The sequence below is a fragment of the Seriola lalandi genome, unplaced genomic scaffold (genome assembly GCF_002814215.2).
Source record: "Seriola lalandi dorsalis isolate HSWRI2012SDOR001 ecotype SW California unplaced genomic scaffold, Sedor1 jcf7180002054972, whole genome shotgun sequence".
In the NCBI taxonomy this organism is placed as follows: domain Eukaryota; kingdom Metazoa; phylum Chordata; class Actinopteri; order Carangiformes; family Carangidae; genus Seriola; species Seriola lalandi.
This window is the reverse complement of record NW_019525660.1, coordinates 5,835,229-5,847,646: the sequence shown is the minus strand read 5'-3', so window position 1 is coordinate 5,847,646 and position 12,418 is coordinate 5,835,229. Positions and strand designations below refer to the sequence as shown.

The following is a 12,418-nucleotide window of genomic DNA, read 5'->3' as shown; positions in this document are numbered from 1 at the left end:
TTTCACTTGGGGACTGCTACAACAAAAGAACCTAACTTAAGTTGTTAATTTATTTTTTTTTCTCCTTTTCTCCTACTACGTTTGGAGCCTATTTTTCAGGGGAGACCTGCTCAGGATGGCAGCACAGAGATTGACAATGGAATTATTCACCATAGAGTTTTCATTACCCTTGAATTCAGTTTATTTGATGTTATCTCTTGTTACTGCATGGTTTGCCCGAGGGTTAACACCTTGGAACAATACACAAAAATACACAAAACACAATAACAACTGCTTTCTCCTTGTCTTTCTGCTTACACAGCATCAAAGCAACATAAGCAACAGGCAACAACATCAGCCAGCTATAGGGTGCAAACAAATACAGCGTAAAATACTACGTATAACTTTCACCAAGTAAGAACTCAGGTCAAAACAAACACCAAGCAGATATATATTGAATCAATTTGACATTTAACACTTTTTTGTGTCTCTGGTTTTTGAATGTTTTTGTAAGAACCAAACAGCTCCTACAGACAGTTTGCATTTCAGTGGCAGATTGACTGATGTGCATGCCAAGAGCTCCAGCACAGATTCACTCTCATAAAGATTTTATTAGAAAGCTATGCATTATCTTGTCCTATTACCGTCTGCAGTCTAGTGAATGGCCCATTTTTATGGTCCCTTTTAGCCTGCTGCTCTGACATGACATCAGTTACCCTGTCACCCTCATGCACTTCTCTGTCGCCAAGACTGATCCCTTTCTCCTTTCTCTTTAATTCTTTATTCCTCCCCCACTTGTGTTTGAACCCAGACACACACACACTAACACACACACACACACACACTAACACACACACACACACGCACACACACTTCTCTCCATCAGTCTGTGCTTCAGATGTGATATCCAGAGTGGTGGACTAGCTACAAATTATTCAGCATGTAATTAGCCAGAAGGGAAATCATATTAGAGAATCTTAACTTAGACCTTAGGGAAACTTTAAGCACTTCATCAAATAATGGGCCAGGCATCCAAATAATATCCCTGACCCATTTCTGCTCTCCCATGGGCGGGAGCGACTCAACTGCTATTAAGAAATTAGAAAGAATTCATGTTTGATCCTCCAGCCAGCCAGGTTCAGTTACACCAACATGCAAATATGACATAATGAAGGCTGCAAGAGTAGCTGACTGTAAGCAGCCACAGCTGTGAGAGGATAATACTCACACTGTCGTCTGGATTCTTCATCTACCCGTCTTTTGATTGTGCATGTACCTCAGACAAAGCCACATGTATCATATGCGGTATTTGTTTTTACTGATGAGCCCTGACCACTTCCTTCTGTCCCCTGTCCCTCAGGAACAGGATTCTGTTAGACTACATTACATCCTGCTGAGGACGGGGCCTGTTGGTCAGTCTGTCTGGTTGTCTGTCTGCCTGTTTCACTGTCTGCTCCAGTGACCACTGCCATAGCGATGCTTGTAGATATTCAGAGGATGATCCCTGATGATTTTGGTGACCCATTTGGGTCCATGTCAGGATACTGACATTTTAAGCTTTCCTCTTGCACGCTCTCATGCTCTCTCATATTTACCTTAAGGAGCCTTTTTCACAGAGTGTCTTATCTACTAAATTACTTCTCTTTATCTCCTCATCTATCTGTGCAGACATGATCCTCTGCAGTTTAAATTCTCCATTGGCTTCACATCTCAGGATATATCCTGACCCTGTAAAAATCAAAGAGGGTCCCTTATCCACACTTTTTGGACTTGCCCCCCACTCTGTGAGTACTTGGGAGATGTATTTGAAACTCTCAGAGTTGACTGTTTGAGTTCAACCTCAACTAATCTTCAAATATATAAAGTAAACGCCATTACCTTTGCATCTCTGACAACCAATTCTTCCTAAGAGGAAGGATGACACACCACCCAGCTGCACTCATGGGTAATGAAGTTTTTACAGTCAGAGGAAGTTAGATTCACTCTGAGAGGATCCGCTGATACATCATCACCCATGTCCAGAACTGCAAACTGGATTTAACATTTTGAGAATGATCCTGTTATTTTTCTGAAAGTGAATCTGAAGTTTGATGACGCATTATTTATGCTGTTGTCTGCTGGGGCATTAGCATGTCAGACATGAACACAAGGAGACTGGACAAGCTGGTCAGAAAGGCTGGGTCTATGCATGGTAGGAGTCTTGACTTACTCAGGACTGTTGTTGAGAGACGCATGCCATGAATGATGGAGGCCATCTTGGACAATACCAACCACCCTCTACACCAAATTCTGGCTGGCCAGAGAAGCAGCTTCAGCTGCAGCCAACATCTCATCTAGCTGCACTGCAGATATATGTATCTATCTATTACTACAGTTTGTATCTGTTTGTTTTCTTCCTCTGTTTTTCATTAGCAAAAATAGCTGTTATTTTGTTTCTCAAACTTTCCATTCGTTTTCGTGTTCTGCATTAATTAATTAATTAATTAATTAATTTTATGATTGATTTATTCTGCTTTGTTTTCCTGTGCTAGTGGGTGGGCTCTTCTGCTGTTAGTGTTGTTGAGATGTTGTATCATTTGTCTTTACTGGACTGCTAAATGACACATTGTTTGTGTGTGTGTTTTATGATAAAAATAAATAAATAAATAAATAAATAAAAATCTGAGATATATTCACAAACATGCTGAGAGCAACTTAGGGAATCCCTGTTGGTTTAGGTGATGTGAACATAGAGTAATTTGTTGCAGATGATCTGTTTCAGTATCAATAAGTCATAAGGAGTGTGACTAAATATATAGATAAATCACTATGTTTTATTAACAAATATTTGACATTTTAAAACAAAGTAAAATATTGATTTGTCAGCTGTAATTAATCAAACACCATCTGCACGTTGATAGTGTGATGTTTGTTTCTAGTGGAATGAACAAATCTTCATACTGCGATGTTAGATTTCTACATGCAGTTCCATTTGACTTATTTGTTTTACCATTTATTCACTTATTCACTGCAGCTAGTGATTACTGAATATACACTTAATGAAGCGTGGACACACACTGTGATCTAAAGATAGGACATTTGATCATATTATTCATTACTGATGTGTTCTAAAACGCTAATGTGAGCAGCTGCCTGATTGAAAGTAGGGTTCAGTGACTCTGGACCTCCTCCAACTTCCCTCAGCCTGGTTTTAATCTGAAAGCTAGGGCTGAAACATCTCTTGTTTTCAGGAGTTTTTTCTGCCAGTTTTAGCCTGAGGCTATCTTGAGACTAGAGCCCCAGGTGATCTAGGTCTTGTTCTTTTTCAGCCTTCCCTCCTCTTCCCGTAACGTTTTTCTTCATAGTACATCAATGATAGGTAAGGAAAAATTTTAAACTTGGAAAGTTTAATTGCAGTTGGTGTCCAGATCTCTGGCTCCTCGCCAGGGGTGGCTGTCCAACAACCTGTCATTGTGCTTTAAGATTTGTGAGTTCCATCCCTCACTGCTACACTGACCAGTGAATGTAGGCTACACCCATTTTGGGTTTATCCTGTAATCCACATTGATTCCCTACACCAGTCAGCGCAGCATTGCTCTGAGCGATTTCCCAGGCCAGTGACCAATAATACAAGATATATGGTGCATGGAAATGCTAATTCAGCTAATGTTTCAGCTCAATCACTAGAAAATCATTTGATTTTAACTGCCTCACGAGAGCCATTGAACACAGAGTGTAGGTATTACAGCATTTCCCTTGGTCAGTGAGGACTGTACAGTGAGCTGATGTGATGCTTAGCTAGATGCTTTGAAGAGTACAGGATATGGTGAATTGGTTGACGGTAATTAGGTGAATAATGACTGGAGGGGATAAGGGAATTGAAACAGGATATAGCTCACTGTTTTAGTTTGTTACAAAGTTAAGAAAATCCCAGCATTGATCAGGGTGGGGTGAGGAGGAAGACGAAGGAGCTTACTGTGAAAACATTAGCCACCTGTTCCAGATCCACAGAGGGGTTTCAGAGCCCCCTCCCTTTACTTCTTCATATTTCTTTATACAACAGCTCCTTCTGTCCCATGAAAGAGTACTGTGCTGCGTCTGACTGTGGACATACACTCCCTCCTCTCTGGATGAAACTGTGGTTTTGTAGCAAACCAACATTTCACGTCTGGTGACAAATAAAAGTCCCAGGGATGGCTCCTGGCAGGGAAATGAATGTTCCTTTTTATATGCTGTCCTATCAGTCTGAATAGCATGCTATTAAATAGTTGTCTCTTACACTTCACACTTTATTGCCAACTGTTCTTTTCAGCCTTTGCTGCATCACTCAGCACCTCCTCAAAGGCAACTCTGATATTTTAAGATGCCTTTTGGACGCATCAATGGGAAAACATTTTCACTTCTCGCCAGTTGTTTTTGTACTCTCTCTTTTGTCCGTTAAAAAATAATGAAATAAAAGGTATATTCCTCTTCCTCTGACTTCTGTTGTTTACCCGGAGACGAAGGCTGCCTTTATTTCACTCATAAATCTCGTTGTCAGCCTTTGACTGGTAGATTGAGCAGACAAAATGGGCTGCTACTCTGAGCCTAGAAGGAGTTTGTTCCACAACATTACACCGATGTTTGTAGGATGCCTCCATCCTGAAAGAAAGTGCTCCTGTATCAGCAGGGAGACAGAAAGGAGGAAATATATCCAAGAATGCAAGGCCATGCTCTGCACGACTGCAGGACATGCAACGTCATTTTTGCAATGTAACTGAGGTCACTTCTGCTCCTTGGTGGAGATACTTTTGTCTTCATGCAGTCTGCATACTTAGGAAAATAATTTACATCTGTATTATAAAAAAAGATTTATTTGTTGGGAAATGCATGTCATCATGTGGAAACACTGGAAGCCCAGTGTTGATACAAATCCATTCCAAGACAGAGCAAACAGACTTTTATCACTGTCTGCAACGTCTTTGAGATTAATGGACCTCCTGTTAGTATCATTTGGTCATAGCTTATGTTGTCTGTGTATGTGCTGATTCATTCTGCCCACCTCCATCATGTCAAGATGGAAAGCTGTCCCTGACAGCTTTGAGGATTGAGGTGCATCGCAGGAACGAATGGGCTATTAAATACGCGGCAGCTGGTGTTCTGGTGGCAATGATACAAAGCGCCCAGCAATATTAGACTCTGTCTTGCATGGTTGCCTTGAAAAACAATTCTTCCAAAATGCATTCTTGTAATATAAGACATCTGGCTATATGAGCATGTTCTGATGACCATCCTGTGACGATCCCAACAGATGGAACAGTGGGGAGAGGGAAGGATGGACACAGAGGAAAAGAGGCAGAGGGAAAAGCATGATGGAGCCTGAATCAGAGAAGATGCGAAGGAGTATGTGGATGAGGGAAGCCATAGAGGAGATATGAGCAATAGAGGCAAAGCTAAATGAGGAATGGAGGAGTGTTTTGCTTTCACACTAAATGATCCATCTACTGATGTGTGTTGCGGCTGCAGGGAAAGAGTTTATTTTGCCCGTGGGATGTCTTCATCCTCAAAGTATAAGCTCACAGCTGGCCCCACATTCAGCTGGTGATAGCCTCAAATTTGGAGAAGACGACCTGCAGTCAAAAAGATGCTTTTTTAAGTCCCTGAGACATTTGAGATTATGCTGGTGAGGAAATGAACGATACTTTCCCTCCACAAAAAACATCTGAGAAGGTGCCTTGGAGCAAAACAAGGTCCTACAGCAAAAATGGATGAAAGAAACTTAGAATTACTGCCTTGCGGTTGTATGCCTCCGCCAACCCATCAAGTAGCAGGAAATATGGTCACAATCTCCCGTTCTGTCTGTTAAAGTGTTAAATAATGGCCAGAAGTGTTTTTGCAGAACATTATCATGTCACCTTTGACTACCAAAATCTAATTAGTTCAATCTTGAGTCCAACTAAAAGTTTGTACCAAATTTGAGGAAATTCCCTCAGTTTCTAAGATATTGCGTTCACAAAAATGGGTCAGACGCACGAATTATATAATGCCTCCAGCAATGGCTGTCGTTGGCAAGGAGGCATAACAAAGGGGTGTGTTTGTGTCTGTCAACACTGTAGGCTGTAACACCTGTAGAATCGTCTACCAACATGCTTTCAAAGCTCTTCAGCCTGCGGCTTGGTGTTGTGTTGTGTTTCCGCTCTCCTACTACGTCAAATGACACCCATCACCCGCCAAGTATTTTTTTTTAAGTGTCTGCTTCCTAAACGGTTTCCAACAAAGCCTTCTCAGATGGGTCTGTGTGACAAACACCTACCACCTCAGGTTAAGTCCATTTAGTATTACAGTTTTTCTCAATTGCTTTGATACAGTTCTCACATGAGAAATATCATTCTCACCTCTCTTAATGCAGTTCTCAAAACAGTTTGTCACTTCCTCACACAAATTAGCATTTCTCATTGTATTTGTACAAGCTTCATTTGAGTCCACACATAATTCACTACTAAACACATCTCATTGTGTTGATCATTTCTCATCTGACTTTGACAACTCATGAAAACAGTTTGTACCTTCATCAGATACAATAACAGATCTCTCACTTACTTTGATACTGATCTGCATTGCATCAGTGATTCCAATATCACTTTAAATTTTCTTCAATTATGTATGAAAGAGCAAGGCCAGTCACACACACAGACACACACAGACACACACACACACACACACACACACGTGCGCGCACACATATACTTTATGTGGTGTGAATTTACTGTACTATAATTGATGCTCTAAGTTTGATTGCATATTTCTCATTGTCTTCCGATGCATAGGTCTATGTTTATCATTTTGCTTTCCTCAGTTACAGCAGTTATATTCTGTGAATTTACAGATACAGTTTACAGATAAAACTGCTTTCACACATTTTCAAAACTAGGTCTTATTTTTTTCAAAACTCTTCACACAAATCCATAAATTGCACACAAATGCAAAGTGCCACAAATCTGCTGCAAAATGAAACACTGCATTGAAAATACCATACAGTAATAACATCTAAAAATCAAGTATTTGCATCAAATGCCAGTATAGTTATATTTTGTATACACCATGTTCTAAATTTAAAGCTCTTCAGGCTTACATATGTACATACATTTCCATACAGTGTTCTAAAGTGACAGGACAGTGATATGTTGAGAGGTGGAAATGTACACAGTACAATAAACACCAATGCAATGTTGAAACAGAATAAAGTTATTTTTCCAACATGTTACTGTTGTACCTGTAGTATTGTGTTGTGTCTGGACATTTTTTACTCTATATTTTTTTTTTGCAGTTTTCTTTCTCAGATTTTCATCAAAACATCAAAACATTTGGCGTCTAAGTCTTGAAGCTCTGCTGAAAAGGTTTAATTCAGTGGTGACAATGTTGAAGTGATTGACTGACTGCAAGTTTCGCCACATTTTGGTTTTGATTGTTTTAGAGGCTTTTTGCAAAGGTGATTTAGTGTTTTGAGAAATACATTAAGAGTTGTGAGAATGAAGTTTCTGATGAGTGAATTGCACCAAAGCGATTGAGAAAAACTGCAACATAAAAGTGATGTCATGAAATTACAAAATGAGCACAAGCAGAGAGAGAATAAACTTGCACCCAACAAAATTACCATAATTCTCAAAGCAGAACACAACATGAAATATTTTCTCCAAGTTCATCCTACATCTGCCTCTTTCTATTCCTCTGTCTATTTTTAAGTTGTCCTCATGTCACCTCATCATGACTTATTAATGACAGGACTGTCAACACCTGGTCATTTCAGCCATGATGAAGGTCACTTAAATCTACTTGGTTAGCCAGCTGCATCTCAACAGAATAAGGTCTCCCCTTCTCATTTTCTTTTTCATGAGTGACAAAAGCTAAATAAATGGATTCATGGAAAGAGCACTTCCTCTAACTATCCAGATGTATCCAAAGTGAAGAAAAGCAAAACAGTCTCTCAGCAGCTCCTCTCTCTTTCCGCTGGACGTCTGAAATGTGGCCCCCTTCTCTGCTTTGATATGGGCTCAGAGTACGGGGGAGGCCCCTCAGTTAACCAGACCTAGCTCTTGGGACTGTGGGGCCAGAGAGAGACAGATGTGTCATTGAGGATAGCCAACCATGACCTACAGGCAGGCCAGGCAGCCTGGGAGGCTCTGACAAACAGCTACCACATCTTTGTATGAGAGCTCTCACAGCCACCTGTTTCTATGCTCCTATAATAACCCTGCTCAGACAAGTTCCATTTTCAGCTGAAGCTTTGAAAATGTATTTCAGTCTTCACCCTCTTACTGAATTTGTTTAGATTTTGAAATGAGGCACACCATTTTTTTATGTGAACAAATGGCTTAAATGTGTTAAAGGGTCTGATATCCTGTTTTGACTATGAGCAATGACATCCTACATATACCTACGTACAACAGTTTCTGTAATTTTATATAAACAGGGCTCAGACATACTTCTGTGCACTAATCAAAACTTTTAAATTTAACAGCACTTTTGATGACAATTGGTGAGTTATTTGCTCCTGTCAGCCACTGTTGATTAAATCTGATCAAACCACACCCACACAGTCCTGATTAAGTGGATTAGCTAGATTTTTGACTGGGGTGGTCTCAATTTGATTCAGAATCAATTCTCATTTAAAACTATTCTTAGTTCAATAAACAAGAAAGAGGGCTACTATATTTTGACTCTTCAGTTCACTGTGCAATGTGTTAATCAGTGTCACAGTCTGACTAACAGACAAAACAGAGAAAGGTGTGTGAGTATGAAACTCATATTTAGGTTAACTGCATTAACTTGGAAGTAGAAAGATAACAAAATGAAAGTGTGATTTAATGACCAACATCACCAGTTAAAGAAAAGTGTATCCTCCTCTGCGTCATTGTTAATATTAAATTAATATTAAAAAACACATTTAAAACATTCGAGAAGAACACAGGAGTTGATGCACTCTCAGGCACAGGTGATGCGACCGTCTAGCATCAAATATTTATGAAATAATAATTTAACTCATTATTCCTTTAATGGTTCAGAATTCCCTCTTGTACATCGCTAACCTTTGCAAATAACATAAAATACACTGCTTTTGTGGTATATGTCTATATGAATGTTGTGTTCCTTTGCTACTAAAGATCAAAGCCACTTCCACTCTATCATCTCAGCTTTATGTAGCTTAATAGTAGTTGGGCAGCCTGAGAGCAAAAACAACTGGAATGAAGAAAATTATATTTCTTAGCAAAGTCAGTTCTGTGCACTGTTTTGAGGGGCTGATTGCAGCAGTAATCCCCTAAAATCAAACTCCTCAAACTAAAACTACTGAACCAAGACACAATGACAAATAGTAATTTGTTGTTGAGAGGAATTAAATAATAATATCATACTTTTTGTATCACCCAATAGCAGTGCATCCCTGTAAGAGTAATGCAGCCCTCTTTGATTCTTCACTCCTCAGGATTAATGTGTAGCTCTTTTTCTGGCCTACAGAGGATGAGCTTTCAAACAGCCTCCACTATTTTTACATTGAACTTTGCTGTCAGGCACTAGTTATTTGATTTGCAGGACAGTTTGGCAAACTGACTTGTATTTGGATGGGTGATTCAGTAACTGGGGCTTTATATGGGGTCATTTGGCAGCCTGTGTCTGCTCTCCAACTGTGTATCTGCAACAGAGATCAATAGGACTCATTCTATTTCATTGACTTTCAATCACGTTTCTCTGAGTTTCCCTGCTCCCCACCAGCCAGCAACCACTGACTCATTACAGGGCCGGGTAAAGGTAACCAGGCCTCTGCAGCCAATGCATTATGGGCTGAATGCCCATGGGCAAAACAATCTCATCCTGTTCATGGCTCTGTAATGACAGGGCACTGGTGTTTATGCAGTAAATCTGCCTACCTCATTTTCAGCAGTAACTTTTCTTGTCAGACAATATTGACTCACTGAAATCATTTCAGATGTCTGACTCTGGTCAAGAGGTTGAAATTCTATTTATACCGTGTAAGTGCCAAATGATCTAACTGCAGAGACACTTTTGACTCAATACTGGAATAACTTTAAAAAATTTACACTTCCTATACAGTGACAAAAATGTACAAAATACAATAATGTATTATGTTAGCTCTCAGATAATGCCTCTTCATTACAACTGCAGTAGGTGCTTTTTATCAGTCTAAACAACAAATAGGGGCTGCAGTAGAACAGTGTTGCGATTCACCCCACAGTGTGTACCCTAAATAAATGCTGATGTCTGTATAGTCATTGAAAGGAAATACTTTAGATTACAGTTAGTGACAAATTGAAACTAAACAGCAAAACAGCAGAAAGCAGGCACATCGTCCCCAAAAAACTGATCTCATCAACAATGTCTGAGACTGTAGTGAAGACTTTTATATCTTTCTACCAAAGTTTGCAGTTTCCTATCAGAGGTGTAATATTTTTGGGTGATGCACAAAGAAGATATTTAAACCTTTTTTCCAGTTGTCCATACACCTATACCCCCATTAGACATGAAGCCAACTACTATCATTTTCCTGTAAGTAGGAACATGGTGCAAACCTGCTACTGGGAGCCAGCGTTAACACACATCCCATCTGTTCCATTAGTTCAGCAAAAAAGGTCTGAGGTCCATCTGAGCAACCACAAAAAGAAAAACAGATTCATCTCCTTTGGAAAATATTATTAGGCCCACATGGCTGTGTGTACACGGGGTCTGCCTGCTGCCAAGCACATAAACACAGATGAGTTTTTCTGTCTCTTTGGCTTCATGTGGTAGGTCAACTGGGACTATTTCCTCCTCTATTCTCTCCTGTTCACTCCACATTGTCTGCACTGCAAAAAGTATCTAACTTCTGTTAATCTACCACTGAGAAGAGCTGTTTATTTTTCAAAACAACAAAGTTTGAATGAATCTGAAGCAATATGTAATTTGTTCATATTCATTCAGTGCAGCTTATGTAGCCTGATCCTAAGCTAACCTGCAGAGTAAATATTGTGTTCATTTCATGGTGCCTCTGCTAATGGTACTGTAAGGCATTTGAGTTATACAACAGAATCACATTTATCCACTACATGAAAATGTCTTAGGTACGTACATTTTGCAAATACAGTACCAGTCTGTGTCCAAACTTTACACTGGTACTATATATTTACAATTACATTTACTCATGTGGCACACATTTCTATCCAAAGTAAGTACTGGCCAAAGGACTAAATCTGGTCAATAAGACAAAGTGCAGGAGATCAGGTGAAGAAGTGGACAGGAAGCGCGAGTTTTGGTATAAAGTGTTACAAGAGGAGGTACTCTCGGAAGAGATGAGTCTTCAAGAGATTCTTGAGGATAGAGAGGGACGCCCCTGCTCTGCATTTGGTGATATGTTCTACTAAGGGTGGGCGATAAGGTCAAAAGTGTCACAGCCTGCTCTGCTTCTCAGTGTTTTTCCACTCACCCTGCCTCTATCTCACTCTCCACTCTGCCACACCTCCTCATCAGCCTCACTGTCCTCACCTGTTGCCCCAGCTGCACTCCATCTCCAATAAAGCCACTATATATGCATCCCCGGTTCACTCGCTCTTTGCCAGATTGTTCTGTGTACCCATGCAAGACTTTCCAGCATTCTTCTCTGGACTGACTTCCTGGTATCGACTCCGCTTGTCCCTGACCCGGTAAATGCCTGAGCCTTCTGTCCCCGACCATGAGTTCTGCCTGTGCACTTCCTGGTTCCCGTCTGCCTGTCCCTGTGGCTGTTTGGCATTCACCATCTCCGAAGTCGCAGCGGTTGTCTTGTGAGTACTTCAATGCTGGTTTCCTGATCCTTCGTCTGACTCTGATTACCCGCCTGCCTGCTCCTTTCTGATTCGTCTGCCCCGCTGACTACTCCCCTGGTTCCAATCCTCCTGCACCCTCGACTACATCTCCAGCCTGCCCCCCAACAGTGCCTTCACCCTATTCACATACTCAGTTGTAAGTGTACTGACTATTTGCCTGCTGAGAGAATAGAAAGTTATTACCAACTATTCACCTGTTTGGTTGTGCTGCAATTGGGTCCTGCCACACCCCGTTACTAAAAGTTCATGTGACATGTCTTTTTGGGTAGAATTGCAATCCATGATCTGAGCAAGATTCCTAACAGATTTAGTTGAACTCATGTGATTACATGATTAGTTGTGCATATGGTTGCCTGGAGACAAAGCCTGTTACCTCAACTTAAGGCAAAAGGGCCAACTCTGCATCCTCTGACACTCTGATTTTATTCTGAAAGTATAAGATCCTGAGATCGCCCTGACCCAATGTTCCACCATAGGGGAACTTAGAACCAGAGAACAGTCTGAACTGAGACTGTGCATTCTTATGTTTTTGAGAAAAGGTTTCACTGTGCAGGAAGGTGGCCTGCCAGAATGGCATTGCTGTAGTCGAGGCAAGAGAGAACCATGGCCTGGACCAAGAGTTGGGTGGC

General features: G+C 40.6%; 1 protein-coding gene across 1 annotated transcript in view; it reads right to left on the bottom strand.

The window, feature by feature from the left end:
- The window catches only part of LOC147817128 (general transcription factor II-I repeat domain-containing protein 2A-like), a 39,621-nt gene extending 27,898 nt beyond the window's left edge, over window positions 1-11,723 (bottom strand). The window contains exon 1 of the mRNA XM_087171751.1: window positions 11,558-11,723. Coding sequence (XP_087027877.1) covers window positions 11,558-11,723 — 166 coding nt within the window. The remainder of the gene's footprint in view (window positions 1-11,557) is intronic.
- Between the last annotated feature and the right edge of the window lie 695 nt (window positions 11,724-12,418).